Raw genomic sequence first — 25,142 nt, 5'->3', positions numbered from 1 at the left:
ATAAGCAATAACCCTGGTTTTTTCCACTGGCTTACAGTAGGAGAAAATTATAATATACAAAACCAAATCACAATCAGAAACTTTCCTCATCTAACTTCCTATTCTTTGACACTTCTTTTCACAATGCAGTCTCATCAAGACATACTTTGAAAATGATTTATACATATATCATTATTAGAGTGGTTCAAGGAATTTCTAGGGATCTAAGCCTCCTCATCCAATTCCAAATGAGATTTCAAACTCAAACCTTCTAGGGTTTGCACAGTGGCCTGATGGGACACGTTTTTAAATAAAGTTATGGTTTATATTGATTTTTAAGCAAGACTAACATCCTGAAGTTAGTCTGGAAAGACGCTGTCAGCTTCAATAACCAAAAGTTAGTCTTAAATTGACACTGCTAACATCTACCTTTGATACCTCCTTGATTCGAACTTGGAATCACAACTTTACTGCAATACTGTTGAGGTTCAATGTAACAAGCATCAAACAAAACTGATTTGTATTGCATCTGAAGACTGATCATACAGAAATAGTCAGGTAAAGAAAGTGCAGGAGAACTCTGGTGCATCAGTTCTGAAAACACAGAAGTATTTCATGGTACTTTTTCATCCTTCTGAGCATTTGCAACTGAAGCTAGATTTCTGGGGCTATGCTTGTCAAATTTACCTACCATTCTCTGTATACTTCCATCAGCTATTGTGTAAAATACTGGGTGCCACCACCTCTTCTTAAGAGCCCTCTGAAGGCACATGTGAGAGACACGCAGGGGATGCTTTTATTTCACACAAATGTCACCCTCACGAGATATATGTAATCATTTAGTGACTTGAACTTTTATTATCTTTTATTTTCCAGATCACATGGAAGAGCAATCAGTATAGATAATTTTAAGAATGTATTTTTCAAAGAAACATGCATCCATAGGAAATGCACTGTTTCCACACTTAAGCCTGACTGCTAAGGATTTCTAAAAATGGCAGAATAAAGGCTGACTTTGGTTTGCCATAAATCTCTCACACCATAACTGTATATGAATCACTTGAGGACAGCACAATTCACAGTGTCATACACAAGCCAAAGTCTCATTTGATGCTTACAAATGGCATACAGGTTTTGACATTTAATAAGAAAAATATTTCATCTGTAGCACAAAATGGAAGTACTCACTGATATCATCTTCATGATAAATGACAGAGTGGAATGGTAGGTTTCTGTCCTTTATGTATCTCTCTGCTGGCTCAATATAAAAGGTCCCACTGTGAGTTTGGATGAATCCTTCAAATTTTCCATCAATAACAGACCCATGAGTAAAACTTCCCTGCTCACCTGTTAAGGGACAAAGTGTATTAGTTTTTTATACCCTTCAAAAATCCTTTTTAAGACTAAGATTATCCATCAGTAAGACAAACAGTTACAGCAAAATCCCAGTCACTAAGTTCAGCAGCTTCCCAATCAGGTGCATAAATGAAATGTTTAAAAAGCATGTAATGAGGAATTCAACTCTATATTTTAAAGCTGGTACATACACAGCATGTAACTCTACAGTCAAATCCTGTCCTCACACATCCATTCATACAATTAGAAATAATAAAATCAGAGCAGAACTTTGGAAGCTTTCATAGAAAGACTTCCTTATATTCAAGACATCCATTTCCTCTTCAAGCATAATCCTCTTAAAACTGTAGATAGGTTTAAACCTGGCATAAAGTGAATTTGTACTTGAAACAGTCACAATCAGGAAAAGTACAACTCACAAAGTTTAATCACTGGTTGCTACAGCATGGAGCATTCCAACAGCCCTTCCCACATAAAGGATGAAAGATTACTCTGCTAAAACAATGTTTATATACTCCTCCATTGAGGAAAGTCCAGAACTACACCATCAAAAAGGCTTCTGACCTACCCAAAATAACCGGTAAATTTGTCTGCCTAGAAGCATGTGAAGCCCTGTGTTTATTACTTTCCCAAATTGAAAATGCTCATTTCAAAAGTGCAGAACATGGTTTAGAAACTTTCATGAGAACCAAACAGTATAAAGAGGGGTAAAGTTAATCTTAGTCCATTTCTTCTTTCCATCTGCTTTTAATTCTGCAATTCTTCATTTTTAATCAATTTAATCTTTTGCATTTACTACAATTAGGTACATTACCCTTAATGATGGTAACTCCATGTTCCTTTTATTCCTTTAAACTAAGAATGGCACCTGATTTCTTTTTCCTTCAAAGCATTTAACTTTTTTTAAATGCATCAGGCTTCTATGAAGTGTATGTTTATAAACAGATTTTTAATTCAAGTTTAATGTATATGAAAATTATTAGATAAAATACTCACTTAAGTGTGACTCATGTAAAAGCAGATAAGAGTTTAAATGTGTTAGATGCATTATTAGAGTTTATCAATAATCTAATCATACAGATACTAATTTTCTCCATGTACTATTAGAAAATTCCTGTTTAAAATTGCTGCACTTTCATCCATTCACTTACCATAAATGTGTCCAGTGTAAATATGGGAGGTATCATAATCAATTACTTGGTTCGACATTTCCACTTTAAAGTCATCACTAAAAAGAGATGTATCTCTCTTCATTCGAAGGTTGAATTGTCTAAAATGAATAAAACAAGATAGTAAATTGGCCTTGAGCTTCAGCTACAAAAGCACTAAATAAAGTACTTCAAAATAACATTTTTGTACAATTTGCAGACCTTGTAAAATTTATCTGTAGAAAATGTTTTTACTGTACAAGAATTAGACAAAACCTGGAAGGATTTTTAAGCAAGATTCTTTAGATGCTTTTGATATAAGTAGCTAAATTTACAAGATTTAAGCCAGAAAACACATTAGAATTAAACACATAATTCTAAAATGCTGACTTGGACTATACACTTGTTCCCAGTCCTTCAGAAGACACTCGAGTAGCTTAGGGAAAATGTAACTATTTTACTGTGAAGCAGAACAGATAAAAACAGCTTCCACTTATTTTACTTTCATTCATGACACTTAAGATTTAAATAACTTAAATGAAATGTAGGTGAGTTCATCAGTGCTTCAACTGAAATTCAAAAATAAGATGGGCAACAACATCTAGTAAAAATACTCAAACTGGTAGTTACTATGTAAAGAGCTCTCATTAAATGATTGGGTTCAGTTGCAACATTATGTACTTTAATGCAAATCCTACTGCCTATCTTCATATGAAACAGCTTGCTTGTATGACAACAGGAATTTCATTCAAGCAAGCAACAAACAGAGGTGTTTTAAATTACCTGACATTATACAAATTCATACCTGCGACAACCATTACCTGGCTTCAGAATTTCATTTGGTATTCCCTTAAATTTGCACAAAAATATTTGTGCAAATACAGATCATGAAATTGTTGACACTTCAGTCATTCCAATTTTAGCCACTTTCTTCCTATATTTTTCCTTCTCGGCACAATGATGAAACTGAAGGAATACTATAGTTCTGTCACCAATTTGTTACACAAAAAGTAACTCTGGTAAATCCAGTACATCTGGGTTAGTCTTCATCTAAAAACCCTGACCACAAGAGCTGACCTTCACAGTGAAAGTTTGTATCCAAGTATGCTACCAACGAAATAACCAAGGCAATTAAGAGCCATACCACAACGTTGATTAAACCTAGTTACATTTTATTAATGAGTTGAAGCATACACAAAGTGTATCTGCAGTCTCCACCCACATGTTAAATACGACAACAGAGTTATAAGTATTTTGAAACATTAAGATGCAAACTTCAATGTAAAAAAAAAACAAAGCCATGCCTACACTTACAACCTGGGAAGGGCTGTAGTGACTCATGTTGACTATTCTGTAATGCAAACAGCATTTCACAATCAAACCATATTTATTATTATTGCCACAGTGTTAAGAAAGCTTCAAAGCAAGTACTCTCCTGTGGCAGTGTGTCACAGGTATCTCCTATAAGGTTATGAAACACTGAGATGTGGCTGGTAGATGGGGAACATTAAACTTCAGCAATTCCCTGACACTCAGGCTTTGTACCAAGCCCAGGAGTGCTCCTACCACAGCTCCAGTAAAGATTTATTATATGAGGAAGATCCTCCTGTTACAAAGGAAGGAACAGTTCACTGTGCATCCAGACACTGGCAGCACCGAGAAATAAGAATTACTGTTCTTCAAGTTCATCTTTTTACTACCTCTGCCACAACAGTCCCTTGGAAACCCAGAAGTTCATGAGGAAGAGGAAATAATAGGAACCAAGGGACACATGGTAGGACTGAATGCTACAAGATTACCCAACAAATTTTTTGAGGGTGGGGTGGTGGGCAGTGTGGAGACTTGAAGTCACTTTATGTGGCTCTCCTGGGCAGAAGTTAAAAGTAAACAGGTAGAAAGAAATTAAGACCAACAGTAATGAGAATATGATAAGCCTCATTTAAGTACTTGAAAAAGTTATACCCACTTTGGATGTAATACACTGCTCAGAGTGTTACAGATTTGAGCTCCATTTTAGTTTGACCTTTCTATGTGACTGAGTTGTCCCACTCAAGGGTAGATCAGACTCTCAGTGCATTTGAACTGCATTTAAAAGGCAAGAGATCCCAGAATCTGTCCTCTCTTCTCTAGTATTTGGTAGAAGACTTCTTACTTTTCCTCATAAAAGAAAGTTCTTTAGGGAAAAAGTCTCACTCTATATAGCACTTTTCTTTCAGAAGCATACACACAATTTCTTTAAAATTACATTTTTCTAGTTGTATTCATGTATGTTTCAAACAAAACCGAGAAGAAGTTGTCACTAACACTCAGCTGCATCAGCAATTTTGTATGGCTTTTCAGTACACAGTGCAAGAGAATGAATGCAGACTCCTGATTAACTCCCACCTATACCAGCAGAGTGGGGGGAAAAAACCCAGGGCCTTCTCTCAACCTGAAGCTGAGAATTTACCAAGCTTAGCTCAGTGTAACCCCAAGACCATGGATGGATGAGCCCTAGGCCTGATTTGTGAAGCCACCCAGGGTATCCTCAGCTGCTGCTCTCACCCTTACAAACCAGCAGGCCAGTCCTGGTGTAGTCATGGGCTACCCTTGGTGGCCCTCTAACCACACTTTAGGGCCAGCCTCGAGTTTGCCTACACATCCAACACTCCAGGACTCACTTATAGGGGGGAAAGAGGGGCTCAGTGGAGTTTAATGAAGCTGGGAATGGTTGTTCTTTCTGTGGGATACCCTTCCATCAACATGACCTGTATGTCACTTCAAAATAGACTGTAAGAAGTTTGTAGCAAATTGAAAGTTTCACCAGTTTAAAATTTAGGAGGCTTCTATCTACTCTCCTTGAATTTTCACCCTCTCCTTGCTTTCCACATTGGTACATAATGAACACTACAGATTCTAACCCAGGTTGCTGATTATCCACCTTTTAATAGATTAGCTCTATTTGCAGGATTAGAGAACTAGTTCAAATACAAAAAAAACCCTCAGCTGTGCTTTACACTAACAATTCTCTATTTGATTTCTTAACTTAGGTAAACTATTAGAAAACCTGATCATCTCTCAGCTATTTTTAAACAGGTCTTTTCTTAGTCATTCAAACACGCTTGATGAGAACAGGATTATCTGTCTGGACTGCTCACCTTCTTAACAACGAAAAATAAAAACTGACAAACATTCCTTTACTTCTTCCCCACCAAAGGAAGGAAGAAACAACTTGGGACTGTGGGGAGGAGAGGGATTGGGGAGGGTGGAGGAGTAAACAACCATCTATTAATCTCTACTTTCAATAATTAACAACTTTAGCATAGCACTAAATTTCAAACATAAATTCTACCCTGGCTTAAATCCAGTAACTTCATGATTCTTCTGAGACTACAGGGAAGTTAAACAGATCTGTCTATATAATTTCTGAATATGGTTTCTAAACTAGCTACATTGGAAGAAACAAGAAGCTTCAAATAAGCCTTTTGATAATTACAATTTCTATAGCATGCACCAAGTTCAGAGCAAACTAAGTTATTCCTTAGCCTAGTTACACACCAGGCAGAAGATTAACTAATTTCAGAAAAATAATGCCTCTTCTATTTACATACTTTCCATCTCACAGAAGACACTTCCCAGCAGTAGTGATCTCTAGAATAGAATTAAATCAATTAAGACTAAGTTTTGACCTTTGCTTATTTGTTATTGCTTCTGCCTTCCACAGATCTGAAAACTGATATGGTAGGAGAACACTACTTAGTTATTGTATAGTTGCCCATTTGGTTGTACCCAGAATTTTGATAAAACTTTTACATCTATACACACATTAAATTACATAATCTTTCATAAGCTTTCATAATAAAGTACATCATATATTAATGGCAATACCCAAAAGACTATCAAGAGGTAGATTTTTATTTCTCTTTAGCTTACCTCAAGGAGACCATGTCCAATTTGCAAGTAGTACAGCAAATCAGTCATAATTAAAGAAAAGTTATAGTGGAGAGCACCACACTTAGCTAAGACCCAGTACTTTCCTATGGGTTCAAGTCACCTTGCTCCTACATTCTAATCAGAGGAAATACTTGAAAGAAAAAAAACCAAGCCATATTTATATACTGACGATATTTGGAAAAGGATACATAAAGGCTTACAGGCAAGAGTTAATGTCCAATCTCTTATTCTGTTTCTTTTTAATATGAGTTACCTTCTAAGAACAGTGATTCTACCACAATGCAATGTCCAATATACTGGGTCACTGGTACCCAGTCTGCAGACTTTCACAAAACTAGCAAAAAAAGCTGTTATCTGGCATACAAAAAGGGCACTTGGTGCTCTCCCTTTTCTGCCTTTCCTCAGTCAAATTGCTGTAACTGGTGACAGGCTCACAGAACCCTTAAGTGACGAGAGGAGATTGTGGAAAAAAGAGAAAGGGGGAAAAAGGAGATGGAGGAGTTACTCCACAGCTGAAAGAAGTGGCTGAGGAAAGGAAACAAGGGAATGAGTTGGTAGCAGTATGCAATACGACTTCAGTACAAGGAGAGTCCGTTTTTAGGTTCACAGTCTTTTCTCCCCAGTAGGAACCAGAAAAATCCTCACAGCCATGGCTCCACCAGCCTCACAAGTCAGCAACTAGAAAATACTGTTCTGCTTTAGGTGCAAGTCATTTATCCTTACTTTTCCTACCTAAGAACTCAAAGACTCTCTTCTTGGAAAAATGGAAGGGGGGTGGGTCTATAAATGGACAGGGATAATAACTTGAGCTCTTCTTTCTAAGTGGTTCCAAGAACCATCCCATAATCTACTCGGTTTCCAGAAGATTCTCAGACTCATTCCAGCTCTGAACTACAGTAAATAGAAGGCAGCTTAACAACCTAATACTGGATTTATACTACCCACAATTGTACAGAACCATCACACTTAAAGATTTTTTTTCATTGCTTTAGCTTACTATTAAACGCACTCAACATACTTTATCATTTAACTGATAATTCCCACGGTCCTGCTACTTACACTAAAGAAAACTTATCTTTGAAGCAGCACATGATAGGGTGTCCAGGTTTATCACTCTTTCTTTGATCCACCTAGATGCACACCGAATCACTCCCTAGTAAGTATTTATGTAAATCCCAATCTCCTCAGACATCCCAGTTAGAATGCTTGCAACTTAGGTTCGTTTTTCCATTAACACCTCTAGGGTGACACTTGTGGTTATTCAGATGTCTTTCCCGACCTTTAGAAGTCAGACTTGTAAAACTTGGTATTCTAGAACACCACAATGAGGATGCAGCCTTCATTCCAAAGCGTTTGCCACTGATTACTCCTGATATGCACAGCTGCAAACAAGCCAGCTCAGCTAAAAGAAACCATCCAAGTAGGATTACAAGAAGCTGCATGTTGGCTAAAATTTACACTCCAAGAAAGTATCTCTCTGTCCTGAAGAGGAAGGATACAGATTTTAAAGGCAGAACAGTCTTTACCCAAGGCTGACTTTTATTCGCTTTCAGTAAAACTTCTTCAGGAAGTTCAGTACAGAGTCAACTACCTGGTTTCCTGTTTAGCAAAAATAACCTTCCCATTTGTATTTACATAAAGTTGACTATTTATATGCAATGCTATGTTCTAACAAAAGCAAGATACCAAAAGTCAGAAATCAGGTAAAGACGTACTAGAATAAAAGCACAAGTGAAGTTACCACATGAATTCAAACTATGAAAGCAGTTAGGAAATAAGCTTTCTTAGTTATACAAGCAAAGACACAGAAGATAAATCCACTAGTTGATAATATGAGCACATAGTTTAGGTACATTCATGTAAAGATATTGCTTTCTGCTTTAAGAACATGACTTTCTCAGAGCATGGCCATGTCTACTAAAGTTTGCTGGCCAGGGAGTAGAGTTGTAAACAATTAACACCAATTTAAGCAGTACAGTGGGAATGATGCACCTCAGCTGGGCTGTCCCACCAGTCCAACACCATTGTATCAGGTGTCTCCCAGGAAAACCTAAAGTCAAACATCAAATGCCTTTTGCCTTGAAGGCTACACACAATCCAGCTCACTGTGTTTAAACTCAAAAAAAATGCAAAACATTTAACCCACAGAATCAGCCTCTAGAATTTTTAAACTTCATTTCAGTCAAAAAATGTGTAAGAACTTAGGACTCTGCTTCCCAAATCACACAAGATAAAATTGCTTTACTTAAGCACCAGCATAGAGTGGGTTTCACTTTGGTTTTTTTTTTATTTACAAAACAGGTGTAGGAAGTAACACCTGATTCACAGGCATCTTGTCTGACAAGTTATCTGTCAAGGTATATAACTTAAAAAGTACAATAGATAGGTAATGACTGAAGAATTGCCACAGAGCCATGAATAATGCTAAAAAGACTGCAGTAAGAACTAAAGGTATCAATTTTTTTTTTTTCCTTTTCAACTTTAGGACAGCCTAAAATGAGTTGCAGTAAGCGAATCTTGCAAAAATTCACTTAGTAAAATTCATGAAAATAATTATCCTAAGTCTCACAAAGCCCACCAGTAGGTTCTATTTGACGACTGCTAAACCAACCTACTTAAGAAGCTGAGCTGTTTCAGGGTGTGTTTAACTGCACATGGAACTGAAAGAGACACAACATATATTTTCAGATTAGTCCACTAATACTGAATCTGCTTTTTGTTCTGACAGGCTCACTGTAAACAGAAGGCAGACCCATTTCATGAATTGAGCACTGTGCTGTATGCACAATTTAAAAAGTACTTAAATGCCATAAAAAGAACATCTAGTGTAATGAAAACCTTAAGTTGACAATACCAAGTCCTCTTCAATGCAAGAGAAACTATCTCAGTTACTTCAGTATATCTCAGCACAGCAGCATGCTCAGAAAGCCACTTTCAAAATACAGCTTATCAAGTATTATTTCTCTGCAGATATTCTCCTTTGTTTTCATAACCTACTCAAATATGGCCAACAATTATCTTGTTTAAACACATTTACCAGCTCTGAATAATGAGGGCAATATGAAGGATTACAGATTACGACAGAATCAGGAATTAAAAATTTTTAAAAACCCTCAGACTTAAGAACTGAAATGTTGTGGCCCACAGTTTTCCTCTAAGGACCATGTACAGACAATACATTCCTACAAACATGTCTGAACAACTTACAGTATCTCCCAAAAAGTAAAATTTTAGGTAAAGTCACAGAAAATGTAGCTAAACTGTAAAACATCTGAAAGAAATTAATCCTTAATTTAATAATAAGCAGGTGTTATCATGTGTTCAAGTACCACTTGAAAATTCAGCTGTTCACTCAAGTTGTGTGGGCACCTTTCCCAAGCAAGAGTCATCAACTAATCTAGGAGTAGTGAAAGTAGGTGTGGATGGACAATTAACACGATCAAGCAAAGAATTAGAAAGCACAAGTTACTAGTAATGTATTAAATAAAAAGTTGACTGAAAATAGTTAAATATAGACATACTTTTTTCCCTTCTGAATGCATCAGCATCTCAGGAATTCCCAGTTTTCTCACTAGGCAAAGGAGTACAGTTAGAGTATCAGACATCATCCAAGTTTCTTCAGCTCTGTCCTCAAAATCACTAGTAAGTATTCAGCATATTTCTGACATTCTACAGTGAATAGGAATTCAGGTCAAGATATTCTATGATCAATATATTGCAAATATTCATACTAAAAAAAGGGAAGAAAACTTTCCAGTTTCTCTGCAGGGGAAGAGTTGTGTCCTATAAGTGAACAAATGCAAGTGTACATTTTGTGATCAGGTGAAAACTGTGTATAAAATCCAATGCCAGTTTAAGTGATGTCCCAACTTCCTCTTTGACACTACTGACATTACCTTGACACGCAAAATGAAGTTACTCCATTTAAAATGCTTCACTGTATGTCAAGCCAGTGCCAAGGCATCGTTGTTCTTTGAATCAATCCATGTATTTTGGGATTCTGTGCTCTGTTTTGATTTTTGGGGAGAAGGGCTGGGGGTGGGTTCATAAACTGCTTTATATTAACCAAGTTCCTGGTATTAACACTGTGCATTCATTAACTTTGTGTGAGCCTTTCCTGGACTCAAAGGGCACCTTAAACTAACTCACACTAGAACACTCAATATGAACTGGCAGGTGGAAGAGCTCTGATACACAACCAGGATGATTTCAAACCTTCATATTCTTTCCAATTTGAAGTGTTACAGAAATAAGCACATTTTGCACTGCTGGGGAAGCAATAATGCCAATTAATCTAATACATGGCTTATTATTAAAAAGAATTAATAAAGATCTGTAGCTTAGTTTCAGCAATTTTAATTGCCCTACCAAGTATTTCAGCATTGAATAGTACAGCTGGTTCAGTCTAGTTCATTGCATTTACCATAACAAGTTGTATTTTATATTATCAAACAACAAAGATTTTTCAAAATTTCTATTCCAAGTGGTATATTGTGTGGCATCAAACTTTCAGAAGAAAGTTAAACAGAGAAGATTTCTCAGTGATGGCATATTATACATTCATTTGTAGAATTACAGAGTCAGGTGTGAAAAAAGGTACCTTTGGGTTTAATTCCATCATTTCAGTATCTATTTCTTTATTAAACTATTAGCCCATAGTTAAATGGCTGTTTTAACTTGGTATAAATATGTAATATTTAAATTGTGTTTTTATTTCTTCCTTTTCAACAGAAGGGTACTGTGAGATACAGTTCTTAAATCCAAACAGCCTACTGAAAAGAACAGATGCTACTTACAGAGTCCTAAAATACTGGTAACTGCCAGCCATTTTCTGGACAATGAAACTAAGTTTGATTAATGCTTATCTGGCATATGTCAGCACTGCCACTGAAAAGGCTGGTACTGCATCCTCCCTCTCACCACTGTTGCTTAGTTCTGCACTGTTTTTTCTTAAATCAAATTTGCCTCTACACTGAACAGAAAAAAAACAATTAACCTCACTGAAAAATAAGCAGTCACTTTCTCATCTTGACTGGCCACGTGAGCAGCAGGTGCTTCCTTTGGCACAAAGGATTAAGTTTAGAAGTTCCAACTGGTCACAGAGATACAGCCTGAGAACCACTGTGGCCCAGCTTCACTTGCTGCTGCCAGCAGAGAACTGTAGTAAATATTAGGACAGTTTTTCCATTGTTTCCTGGCTACAAAATGCAGCCATTTAATCAGAATCCAAATCAAAATACAAGACTGTCATTTCAGTCCTCATAAGTAGAAGCTGTTTACTATATTTATTAAGTTAAGGGGATGCAAGTTGGACAGTTGTGTGCCAATAAACCACGACACCTGGATGAACCCTATGGACCATTTGGTAAGAGGCCATTCAACAAAGATCAAGTTTTCAGAATCTCAACTCTCATATTGTCTGAATGCCTTTAAGTTTATTTGTGTTTAAATGCCACAGCACACTAAAAGTCCACAGCCTATATCTAAATAGTTCATGTGTTTCACAAAAGCTTTATTTCCTACCTTCACACAAAGTAACTCAAATATTGATAGAAAGGTTTGACTTTTGTTCTCAGTGATGACATAAATCACTTAGTTATTCACAATAAACCAGCTGCAACTGCAAAAAGCCAATCCTATTTATGCAGCTTCTCAAACACACCTTCAAAGCAAATAAACAGACTGTGAAGTAAAACCCAATTCACTTGATGCTTCCTAATTCATATTTAAAGCAAAATGAAAATATTTTGTAAGAACACATCCAAATTGATTAACAGGAACTTTGGACTAAATTTACATCCTGTCAACTACCCTCTCTTTGGCAGGAAGCATTAGATGCCACAGGAAACTCCCAAATCCTAAACTATGGACTGGTTTGACCTTACAGTCAGTTTCCAATCAGCCTCCTCAGTTAATGATGGATTTGTGCCTCAACCATAGGGATTTATGATCAATTCCACATATAAACACCAACATTTTTCTTCAGGAGTAACAGTAGTTGCTATCAAAGTATTTATAAACCTGACTGACTAAAGTCTGGTCTTCCCCTGTGAAATAAGAGAGGAAATTTTTTTAGATCTCATTATCCTAGATGCAACTACCATTTTTACAGGACAACGATTTTTAAGTTGCCCTCACACCACAAAGAGAACTCAGAGGCTAAGTTAGCAGCTCTATCTTACAGAAGATTATTATGGGATTTTACCAATGACAAGATGACAAGTGGTCTGAAATGTGGCCTGCTCCCAGAAAGAATGGTATTGTCCTTTTTCTATCACTGCTTCAAGTCTCACTGATATTTTTTTCCAAGTAATTTTGAGACAGGTTAGTTCCCAGATGCTATTCCTTGCATGGCTTTAACACTAGCAGCATTAGCACAAGGATGATGCTGGGAATGTGGTTAGGCCTGCTCTCTCTGCAGCAGTGCACATTCAGTGAGCTTAAATTACCCACCAGCCTGCAGCTTAGAAGTGGCAGCATTAGGCTCAAACTTAACTTCACTGTCTTGCAACCTTGCTGGAGATTTAAAAGTAGCAAGGTTTACACTGTGAGGAGCCTCTAAAGCATTCTACTCTGCAGTCCTGTTTATTAGAGCAATTTAATAGGGAAAACTAGAGACTGCCAGTGAAGTTACAGCAGAGACAGCAGCACTATGATTCTTTAAACAATAAAATTCCTTGGACTGAAAATCATGCTTGAAAACATGGTTTTAAGGTCTGGACTTCAAATTCAGGATTTGGGTTGTACTTCTATGGCATTTAGAAATACAGCCCTAATGCTGACCTTCTGGGCTCATGCACTGAAATTCAGTCATTACATCACAAACATCCAGGAACAATATTCCCTGAAGAAATTACAAGCTGGCACAAAAACAAAACACTTACTCAGAAAACAATATCCCAAACAGATTCAGGAGACCCAGGTTTACATTTTTTCTGTAAAACTTCTTTTGTTTCTACATATGGCTAACAATTATTTATCAAGTTCTAAATACTCAAACTGTAACTGAAATAAGAAGAAAAACAAGAGCATTGCATATTCCTGAAATACATTAAGAGAGTGGTGCTGCAAAAAAGGGAGTCATAGAAACTAAGATACAGACACAAATATTTTAACTTTCTTCCTATTTCTCCTGGATTATACAAAAAGCAGGCAATTTCAAATTACAACAAAATCTTCCTAAGTGAAAACCTACAAATTATTGGTCACACTGAATATCTAACTTTAGTACTGGCTCTTGTATGTTAAATACCAGGCAAAACATGTCTTGTAACAGCAATCATCTTTCCCCATGTGAAATTTCTAAATTTCACAATAGCACAAAAAAGCAGATAACACCAGTACACACAAAACAGAATGCTTTTTGGCATATTTTGTAGTTTCACATGCAATTTGAAATGTCACTTTTTCTCAATTAAATCTCCTCAGGTAGATAAGCACAATTCTTGAAAAAAAAACCCCAAAACTACAAAGAAAAAGCCAAACAAAAATATATTCAACAGAAAACTGCATTATGAACTCAGAATCAACTACCATTCTGTTCCAAGTAGGATTCCATTATTTAAACTTCAAAGTGGATTAATAGTTACCATCAGATGTTTGAAGAACTGCTTGCAAGTAACAATTTCATAACTAAACTGGATAGGAGAAAATACTTCATAGAAACTGACCAGTGCAATGTAGTATATTTTAGCTAATGTTACTTCAGTAGTTGTATTTAATCCTTTACATTTCACTACAATTAAAACACATGAATAAAATACTAAAAGCAAATATCACTGACCTTCCATGAGCATGGAAATCTAGGCGCAAGAACTGCTCTTCATGTGACACTGCTCTTTTGGCACGCTGGTGTTTTTGGTGTAACAAATCCACATCGTAGGACAGTCCTTCATAGTGTCTAATATACTTATTTAGAGGATTTCCATACTGGCCTGAAAAACAGAGACAAGTAAGGTTGCAAACATACCACCAGGCATGGCAGACCTGTGGTGCAAAGCAGTTGGTAACAAGGACCCAAATTCCACATTATATTAGTTTTAACTTATTTTTCTCTTTTGTACATGTCAGATTCGTTCTACTCCAGTCCCACAGACAGGACACACAACCTGCAGCTACAAGTGCATCAGATGGAAAGCATCTTCCACTTGAATTTCAATCAAAACAAGTATAGTTCATTTACTCCAAAACTACCCTACAATGCAAACTACATCACTGTCAACAGGAATGCTTCAGAAATGTTTCAGAAAGGCATTCCTGATTCAAAACAAGAAGTGCAACAGTTGAATATCTTTCTTCAGGTTCCCTGAAGTTGTGCTTCCAACTTCACTGTGCAGTCATGACACCACAGCATCTGCTCAGAATGTTTGTATTTTACATGTGAAATATCCAGGGAAATTAAGAGCAAATCATGCCACCTAGCAACACATTTTGTATCACATGGAATGTTCTACCACATGGAAAAATTTTATTAAAATGTATCTCCAGAAACAGAGATTCAGTTTGGTCTATTTTACATAATTCCTTATAGGGTAATATTTATGATTCATGTTAATATGAGTTCATGGCAAAAAATGGCCAAGATTTTGACCCTCCTATCCTGATGGAGGAAGAGACACTAATCACCAAAAAAACCCAAAATACAACTGTGGAGAAAACCAGAAGAACTCTAAATTATGCAAGAAGAAAAATTAGTATCTCATAATCAATTTAACTTCAAACCAACCTAAATGTGAGTTCTCAGTGACTACATGTGGTATTTTTCTCCAGATATCTAAAAAGATGAAGTAAACTAGTACTTTCAAATGCATTGCTTGCACTTAGCAGCCATGTGCACAAGATGATATTGCTGTATCTGTTTAAAATTCAATTAATGCTATACTGCAGAGAAATCACATTTAAATTTCCTCACAGTACTGCAGGCTTGTGCTAATGTTGACTCTTCATTGTTAACTGCAAATACAGTCCAATAACAAAACTTCACTCTAATTGCTTCACTCTCAGCCTCAAAATACATGTCCATTCTCATCCAGCTTTCCAGAGAGGAAAGCATCTTAAACATCTTAAAATGTTTAAAATGTGCAGTTCAAGAAAGTCTACATTAATTCTAATCCCAATAAGACACAGGAGCATTACAAAGTTTCAGTAACCAGCAGGAGTTTTGAGGATACAGGATGTTGTCTGTGTCTGTTGTTTCTTTCATCACTTCCAACATAATCCCTCCAAAAGGAACCATAACACCTCCTATAACCCAAGAACTTCTATAAACCAAACCAAATGGCCTGTGACTGTGCACAATAAACATGCACCTGACTACAGATACATGCTTTCCAATTCCAGGTATATGACCCAGAAGTGCCAACATTAAAGAAAACAAGCTTCAAAATTAACTGATACAGGCTAAAAAACTAACAGTTTTAATTGTTAAATGAACCTGAATGTAGAATATAATATTAATAAATCACTTTAGAAACTTGATCAAAACTAGAGAGCAAGTACACTGCAGAATGCACAAACTGCTGTGCTTCAGAAGCATCTTCACATTTTGTGTGGAAGGAAGCTTCTAATAACAAGCTCCTCAAATTGTTACAGGCCATTTTTCTTCTCAGTATTGCAGGACACACTTTAAACAGCTTCAGGCACTCAGAAAAAAAGTTTTGAAGTGTGACAACCTACTGAAGATCCAATAACACTTGGCACTCAATCCAGGTCTCATGACCACGTGAAAAGATGAGAGACAGCATTTCACTGAGTCACAAAGAATAGTTTTTAAGTGCTAACTACTGTGACAAGTCAGCAAAAGACTACTGACATTAGAAGTTTTATAACTGTTCTCTCTGCTAAGGAAAAACAGAGAGGGTTTTAACAAAGATCCTTCAAAAAAAAATTCATACACTTGGTATGATCACACAGGGAATCAACATTTTCTTTTCCCTCTCTCCAAAACTTAAAGGACTCCTTATGTTTTAAGTATTCTCATAGCAAACACTCAACACAAACACTCCTGCTGCTCTCTTCTTGCTTAAGCAGAGCAGCTGCACACTACCTAGAGCATTATGGTTGCTCCAAAAAGGAACTTAAGGCTTCAAAATGAACACTTTCACTTTCAGAAGCATCTATAACATCAACATTGCTTCAGTGTTCAAAGTCTGCAACTGATCACACTACTAATCAAACCAACTACCTATCAAAAGGGATTATCTTCACAGAGGTAGCTTAATTAGTAGTTCAACCTTGGTAACACAAGAATCTGTAGAGGATTCTGAGGCAAAAGTTCATTAAACTGGAAAGAAAACTGAGGTACATGAGGCAGGTAGAACAGCTGGTTCCAGTTTCTGTAATTAGAAGGCTGCATCAAAAAGGAAGAAGTCTACCACAGGATCTGGAAGTGGCACACCCCAAGAAATCATTATGATAGCACAGACCAGATCCCAATCTCTGTTACGAACTACTGCCGTTATTTTCTGTATTTGAAAAACTAGGGGTTTGGGTCTTTTTAACAAAGATTGCAAGACAAAGATCTTCTCAATGAAGGATACAATCAGGAAGCCCACAGTAAGAAACACTGAACTATGAACACCTAAATGCAGTTTATGGGAACCGCCCTATAAATTCCATGTGTCATGCTGCCATCAACAAAACAGAGACAGCGTGATGCCTTTCCAGGCAATCTGGTGGAATAAAACAACATTACACTTCATCTAAACACTAAGCTAGGAGACAGAAGCCCTTCAGGATACAGACATCAGAGAGTGACAAACGGATGGCTTTTGAACTTGACAGTATAGTCTTCCAAAGACTCGCTAAACTAGATGTGGCATTTCCTATGACAAATTCCCTGCAGGAATGAAGCTTTACTCTCACGGGGGGAAGGACTTTAAACAGAACCAGCAGAGCATTTAGGCAAGTGTCTCAGTGTGCCAGTCCCTGTGAAAGATGTTTTGTGTGTGCAGATACACAACTCTTCAGGATCCCTAGAGAGCTGTGAAGTATCTACAGTTGTTGTTGTGAACAAACAAATCCCACTGGACAGGTGTGGAGTCTGAGGCATTGTACTCTCACCTTCAAACCAGCCTCATGCAAAGGCTAAATTGGATCATCCATGTGATTTTAATCTGTAAGCTTCCTGGTACAAGGTGAGCAAACACATGTAACAGTTGTTGGGGTACATGCTAAATGATTCCCTGGTTGGTGAATTCCCCAGAGAAAACCACAAAGAACTTCCCCCAAGACAAACCCTCCCCAGTGTGCAGGAGAGAAGCAGCACCTGCAGCAGATGAAAGCAGCAAGGGAACACTTCAGCCACCTGGATATGCAGAAGTCCACGGGACCAGACAGGATGCAGCCAGAAGTGTTGAAGGGTCTGGCTGACACCATTTCAAGGCTTCTATCACCCTTCTGAAAAGTTACTATTATAGAGGGGAGTTCCTGGCAAATGTCATCCCCATCTTCAAGGAGGAGGGCCCGGAGAATTACAGCTGGTCAGACTAATCTCAGTGTCTGTGTCTGTGAAGATTCTGGAAGGAAATTTTTATGGAAGCTAGCTCTATGCAGAAAAAAAATTACTAGTAATAAACAGTACTGAAAGTTTACCCATGTAAATAAAAATATCTATTAATTTTATACACATCATTGTAAAAGAGAATAACATTTAACTTCCCATAAGAGGATAAATCAAGCATGTACTGTTCGAAAAGATGAAGTTTGCATAAAACCACTCAGATGAAGACTTGCATGACAAATGCAAATACCTCAAGCACAACTCAAATTTGTTAGTGGGGTGAAAAAAAGCACAGAATACAACTTGACAGAGTATCAGAAATTGTTCAGAAGCCAAGCTAACTCACCAGACAAGTCTTATTACTGCAAGCATCATCACTAATTTGCAGATTTAAAATGCCAACATGTGATAAACATCTTGTAAGAGAATTATTAATATCATTTTAATTAAGATAATCAAAGCAACTTTTGCTTCAAGTTGTTCTCAACATAGTTTATCTATTTTACAAAAAAGCTCTCTTTACATGGGACACTGAACAATGTACACTGCATTCAGATTTAGCAAGCCAGAAATTGTACCATATACCTCCTGACTTGGACTTCTCCGAAGAATTTATTCAGGCTGTTGTTTCAAAACTGCCAGGAAAAGGGCAGGCCTCACTGCCCTTTTACATCTACTCTGTTCCCATTCTTCCCTTGCACTGGCACTAGGTTCAGCTGAAAAAATATTCTCTCTCTTCTGGTCAAGTGAGTTTTGGGTGAAAGAAAAACATGTAATCAAGAAGTCAAGTCAGGATCATTTCCCTTCACTGAATCTTCAATTTAGGGCATGGTCAGACAGTACGGCAACAGCAGTGCAAGCAGATGTCTGCTTTTTATTGACCCTCTTCCTCTCCACCCTGTGAAAGTCCCAGTTCTTCTTCCCCATCAGGCCTGGGTTTGCACAATAAAGCTAGTTACACATCTGGCAGGAACTGATTAATTTTTTTCCTTTGGATTGACTTCTCATGCCAGGAGGAGAGGTGGGAGGACAGGACCACCAGACAGCAGTAACTGAGTACAGTGGCTCTGCCATACTGCAAAAATGAACCTTTGGATCTCTTAAAAGTATAAACAAACTGCAGTTTGAGGCTTTGGGACAACAGTATTTCAAAGCAACCATCTTAACACCTGGATTTATTTATTTTTAATTACTACAGACATTTCTGAAACAACCATCTGACAGCTGTCTTGACTAGACACTATCCTAACCATAATGTTTTTGTTTTAAACTTCAAATAAATGCTGAAGGCTGAGTGCTGCCATATTTCTGAAGGCTACTGTTCCTCTCAATTTATAGTAAGAACACAACTAAATCACTCAGATGCTGATAGCTCATAAATGCCTTCCCACAACTCCCCCATGTGTTCAGAAAAAAGCAGAATTTCTCCCATGCTCACTGGGAAATAGGCAGTTCAATATCCAGCAGCACAAGACACCAAGATACAATTTGAAAGTCCTAGCAACATAAAAAGAGCAGGTCATACCACTGACAACAAACTACGTATCATAGATATGCAATGCATTTGATCAGCCTAGCCAAAGCATGGCCATTCTTGTTAAATCCAAGCTTGTTAGAGGCCTCAACAGTTCTTTTTGTTTACTATTGCCTGTTCCCTTTTTTTTTTCATGACCCTTAGGTAAAAGGAGAGGTTAAATTGGTTATTTCCATTCCTCTATGAGCATCATTATGTATGGATAATTAAGTACTGATTAATATACCTGCATGCATCTTCATCACATGCATCAAAGCACGCTACAAAAAGCTGCCAATAATATTACCCAACTTAAGTAGCACTTCACACACATCAAATTCATGACAGCACCAGTGAGTGAACAGATCCCTTAAGACAAGCAGTTCCAGGGGTGTTGGGGAAAATGCTGAGATTCACTTTTTAAAAAAGAATTCTTAGAAACACAACATCAAGGTACATATATTCGATCTCAAGCAGACACCATATATCAGAAGCTAATTCTAACTTTCCTTAATGACTATCAAAAAGAAAACAAAATAAATGGTGCGGCTTTTCTCTCTTATACTATTTAAACAGTACTCAAACTGACCTGCTGGACCACCGATTTTATGGAGGCAGATGCAGTGGAAGTAAAGAAAGCAGAAGGGAACACTAGCAGTGATCTAATACCAGAACCTGATCAAGAATGCTTCTGGACATATTAGGCCAAACTTCTAATAATGTGTCTGCTTTAACCACACAGACATAACCTACCAAAAGCTGTGAAGCAGCTCAAGACAGACACTGCAGTACATTTCACCAGTGCAGCAGCACTAATGATTGCTTTTAATTTATTCCCTTCACATAATTTTAAGAACAACACACTAAAACAGAAAATAAATTTTTAAACAAAACAAAAGATTTCACTAAACCTTCTCAAATAAACCATCCAAATTATGCTGTATCATATTTTAAAAGTTGATTTTATGATTCACACTTAGCTGTGAGCTAATGGTACAGTTGGTTCTGTTATTCTATACTTTTATATATAAATATATAAAGACTATTACAATAGAGTACATAGAGTGCCTGCACAGTACACAGGCACAAAGCCTTGCATAATTCTGAGAGTTCAAACTCGGGTGTCCTGCAAAAATACCCCAGTCTTAGATCCAACATACAAATTCCTAATTATTTTTAAAGTGTAGATTAATGAAATTTCAAAAAATATTACTATTTAATAGCCATGTGGCTTAAAACCAGTCAACTTTACAGATAAGTGCAACTTAGCTTCAAGATCTGTGTAAAATTAATGAGGCCAGATGCACTGCACATAAATGAAATGTAAATTGTTGGGTTCTTTTCAGTTCTTTGCAGTTTGCACTTCTCTCATAGTAACTTCTTTAAGAATCATAAACTTGCCCTTTCTACACAGCTATTAATGCCGGTCTAAAAGGAAAAACACAAATCAAGAAATCTATTTTTCAATAAATAAAAACATTTATGATATATAAGAAACTCTAGAAATATGAACACAAGTAAAATAAACTTTCCTAAAACTAAAAGGCCAGTTTTTAATTTCACATACAACTGTGGCAAATCTTTCATAATTACATTAAGACTTTTACCAAAAAGGTTCTATTGGATATTTTAGAGATGTGAATTGGCATTATCACTAGATTTCTATCCAGCATTATTAATCTTTCTTAAAGATTTACCTGCACTGCTACACACCAAAGACACACACTTCTGCTAGCGAGGTGTGCTTCCTAGTGCCCAGAAACGTTGAAGGTACCCATTCTTCTCTCAAAGGAAAAAAACAACAGGAATTTCTGAAATACATTTCGTGAACTTTCTTACATATATCCAGAGGACTGCACTTTACATGTTTACTACGATTTTTACGGGACAACTGCCTGCCTGGAATTAAACAGGGAAAACAATCCTCACAACTGGTTAACGAATTATTTTGAGTTAGTTCTGTGCCAGCACCATTTAGTTCAGAAAACAAAGAGGCCTTGAAAGCATGCCAACAATTAAGTCTGAAATATCTCGATAGCTTACAAAAGTTTACAAAGAAAAACCTAAATTCTTTTGTGTGTCCCACTGCTAATCATATAAATAACGGGATGGCTTCTGACCATGCACATCACCCTGCTTTTTATCTTAGCCAGAGGTACAACCTACTGAAGTTTCCCATAGTTTGATGTTACTTTGAGAATGTGTGAAAGACCAGCATTTAACGCCAGTTTCTTTGTTAATAAACCTACATATTGATGCACCCAGATGCCGAGCCCAGATAAATCAGAAAGGTGCCAAATGCAATAGAGGAAATAAGTGTTTATCAGTTGTTCCACCCACAGTTCTCTAGAAACACCCTCCCAAATCCACCCTTCCTGAAACCATTTTTCTGTACAAAGTCGAAACTATTTTCCCTGCCATGACTTGACCAATTAAACATTACCAGGCGCAGTGGAGAAACTGCTCAGTTCCTAATGCCGAGAAACAATTCCTAACGGGAGCCAATACAGTTACACGTCCCCATAAACACAAGCGAGTTTTGCCCCGGCCTGGGAGAGGGGAGACCCTCCTGGAAGTCTCGGTCACACTTCGGGAAGAACTCGGGCCCGTCTTTTATTTCCTTAAGCTGAACTTTCCACCTGCCCGTCCCTCCTGGTTTCGGGGAGAGGGAAGTGGCCGCGAGGGCGAGGGAAGGGAGCCGGGAAGCGGCCACCAGGACCGGGCGGGAAGTCCTGAGGGACGGAAGCGGAGTCGGGAGGGGAAAACAAGCACAGCCGAGCGCGGAGAGAAGGACCCGAGGGGGAAGAAGAGCCGAGGGAACTGACCCGGACCTCGGCGGGGAAAGTCCCGGGGAAGGCGCGGGGCGCCAGGCCGACCCCGGCGGCGGAGGAGAGGCCCGGGCGGGCTGAAGCGGCGGGCGGAAAGGGGAGCCCGGCCGGGGCCCAGCCGCGGCCCTGGCGCCCCGGAGAGCGGGGCCCGCCGCCCCCGGCCCCGAGCGCTGGAGACGGGAGAGAAAGGGAGACGGAAGACAGAGGGAGGGAGGAAGGGAGACGGCCCCAAACCAGGGCCCCGCGAGGCCGGGCGGCTCCTCACCTCCAGCGCCTGCCGCGCAGGAGCACAGCAGGATTATCGTCCCCGCCAGATCCATCTCCGCCGGGCGCAGGCCCCGCCGCCGCCGCCGCCGCCGCCGCCTACCCACGGCACATCCGCCCCAGACCGGCGCCGGGCGGGATGGGGAGGGGCGAGCTGAGCGCCTCCCTCCGCTTTGTCCCCCGCCGCTCCGGAGAACTGTTCCCGCCCACGGAACGGCAGCGGATCGCCGGCTCTCCCGGCAGCGCTGCCCTCTTTCCCTCCGCTCCACGCGCTGCCCCCTCTCCCTCCGCTCCACGCGCCGCCGCTCCCTCCGCCCGCGCGCGCGCCAGACGCCGCCGGCGGGGCGGGGCCGCGGGACACGCCCAGAGCGCGCGGCCCCGCCCCGCCCCGCGCGCAAGGGGGCGGGGCTCGGTGCGGGGGCGGGGCCGCGCGAGGGGCGGGGCTCTCTTCCCCTTCCGGCGCGCCCGGGGCTCCGGAGCCGTCAGCGCGCCCCGGTACGCACACACCGAGCGGGCTTTGTCCTTTGTCCCCTTACCGCGTACACGGGTTTCCCTTGCAGAAAACTAGTGTAGAGTTTTACTCTGGTTGCTTCGTCCCCTAACCAGATACACATTTTTTCCTTGCACACAATAATTTGCTTACTTTCAGAGTTTTATTTTAGGTCACCGACTTCTCCCGATGCTCTATATGTTGTGAAGTATTGCAGTGTCCCCACTGAACAGGCACTTGTCATTCTGAGACTGTCTTGAACAACCTTCACAATTTAAGGGTACAGGAAAATCCTCCCATGGAAATACAAATGTGAGACATCTGAACAAAATGTTTCCTCTCTTGTTTGTCCTTATGCTAATACTTCCATCAACTGTGCAATCTCAAAGATTTATCTTTTATATTAGAGTTTGTGCCAAGTTTATCAGTTTACTTTCAGCCCTTTATATTTGTGCTTTTCCATTCCTATTGCTGTGTCAGAATAAAAAAAAACTTCCTCTGAACACTGACATAGGTGAGAAAGGCTGTTATGGAAATGCACATAGAATGTAAAATTACAGTGAATGTACCTCAGGTAAGGCTGCAGAAGTTGATGCAAGTGTTTACAGAGCTCAAATTAGAGAGCTGCTGAAAATAAAATGAGAGGATAAATCCTTATCATCCCAAGACTATTTAAAATTTGTGATTAAAAGTGGAAGATTTCTGTAGGGAGAGAAGAGGTTCACTAGGGTAAAGTCTGAGTAATACACCCACATTAATTCTTACAGAATCACAGAACGTTAAGAGGTTGGAATGGATCTTAAGGAACATTTCGTTCCAGCCCCCTGCCATGGACAGGGACGCCTCCCACTAGACCAGGTTGCTCAAGCTGGACTTGAATGCTTCCAGGGACGGCACGTCTGCAGCCTCCCCATGCAACTGTGTCAGTACCTCACCACCCTCACAGCAAAGAATTTCTTCCTCATATGTAACCTAACTTTCCTCTCTTTCACTTAGCCTACTCAATCAAATTGTTCAAGTTATCTGTTATACTCACCACAGCCGCACTTTTTATAGTACGACTGTCTAAGAAACCGCAAGGGAAAGCGCGGAGCGCTCTCGGGAGAGCCGGACTCACCTGTTTCCCTCCCCTTCCCGCTGCCCGCCCCGCCCCGGGGCCCCCCCGCCCCGGGCCCGCCGTGACCCGCGGCCGCTCCCCCCCCCGCCCGCACGTCCCCGGCGGGGCGGGGCTGGCGCCGCTGCTGTGATGGCGTCGCGGGCGTTGCGGGCGGAGGCGCAGCCGCTGCGGTGCCAATAGAGAGCGGAGCGGCCGGGCCGGGCATGGAGAGCCTGGCGCAGCCCCCGCCGCCCCCGGGCTCGCTGCAGACGGGCGGCGGGGGCGCTGCCAGCCGGCTCCGCCTGGGAGAGGCGGCGGCGGACGAGGGCAGGGAGGCCGAGGAGGGCGGCGGGCGGCGCAGCCCTTCTCCTCCGCCGGCCCCCGCTCCCGCCGCGGCCCCTCGGACCGCGTCCCCCTCCCGGGCCGCGGAGGGCGGTGCGGCGGCGGAGGGCGCGGGGCTGGCGGTGCCGGAGAGTCCCGGAGCAGCGCCCGCCTCGGAGAGCGGTCCCGCGGGAGCCGGCTCCGGGAGCAGCGGCGCTCCCAGCCCGCCGGGGGAGGAGTCCCGCAGCCTGGACTCGCTGGAGTCCTTCTCCAACCTGCACTCCTGCTGCCCGAGCAGCTCCGAGCTCAACAGCGACGCCGACGAGGCGGTGGTGGCGGGGGCCTCCTCGGGGGGCCCGGCCCCGGAGCCCGAAGGGGACAGGCCGGCGGCGGGCTCCCAGCTCCTCTCCGCTTCCAAGGAGCGCTTCCCGGGGCAGTCGGTCTATCACATCAAGTGGGTCCGCTGGAAGGAGGAGAACACGCCCGTCATCACCCAGAACGAGAACGGCCCCTGCCCGTTGCTGGCCATCATGAACGTGCTGCTCCTGGCCTGGAAGGTACCGGGCGGGCGGGCGCCATGGCGGGGCCGGGCGGGCGGTGCCGCTCGGGCAGCGCGGGCCGCTCATGTGGCGCGGGCAGCGCTCGGGCTCCTGAGGCAGGGCCGGGCACCGCGCGAAGTTCGTGCTGTTTAGGACAAGGACATTGTGGAGAACG

At 40.5% G+C, this 25,142-nt stretch overlaps 2 protein-coding genes across 2 annotated transcripts in view; one reads left to right on the top strand and one right to left on the bottom strand.

The window, feature by feature from the left end:
* The window catches only part of ADAM10 (ADAM metallopeptidase domain 10), a 42,443-nt gene extending 19,632 nt beyond the window's left edge, over positions 1-22,811 (bottom strand). Inside the window, exons 1-4 of the mRNA XM_033070819.2 lie at positions 22,523-22,811; positions 14,200-14,350; positions 2,487-2,605; positions 1,168-1,326 (exon numbers count right to left, since the gene is read on the bottom strand). Of these exons, the coding sequence (XP_032926710.1) occupies positions 1,168-1,326; positions 2,487-2,605; positions 14,200-14,350; positions 22,523-22,577 (484 nt within the window). The 5' untranslated portion in view covers positions 22,578-22,811. The remainder of the gene's footprint in view (positions 1-1,167; positions 1,327-2,486; positions 2,606-14,199; positions 14,351-22,522) is intronic.
* A 1,505-nt stretch (positions 22,812-24,316) lies between these two features.
* Positions 24,317-25,142, top strand: part of MINDY2 (MINDY lysine 48 deubiquitinase 2) — a 28,587-nt gene continuing 27,761 nt past the window's right edge. Inside the window, exon 1 of the mRNA XM_033071081.2 lies at positions 24,317-24,985. Within this exon, the coding sequence (XP_032926972.1) occupies positions 24,332-24,985 (654 nt within the window). The 5' untranslated portion in view covers positions 24,317-24,331. The remainder of the gene's footprint in view (positions 24,986-25,142) is intronic.

The sequence above is a fragment of the Catharus ustulatus genome, chromosome 12 (assembly GCF_009819885.2).
Source record: "Catharus ustulatus isolate bCatUst1 chromosome 12, bCatUst1.pri.v2, whole genome shotgun sequence".
Taxonomy (NCBI): Eukaryota; Metazoa; Chordata; class Aves; order Passeriformes; family Turdidae; genus Catharus; species Catharus ustulatus.
This window is presented reverse-complemented; position numbering and strand designations above follow the sequence as displayed.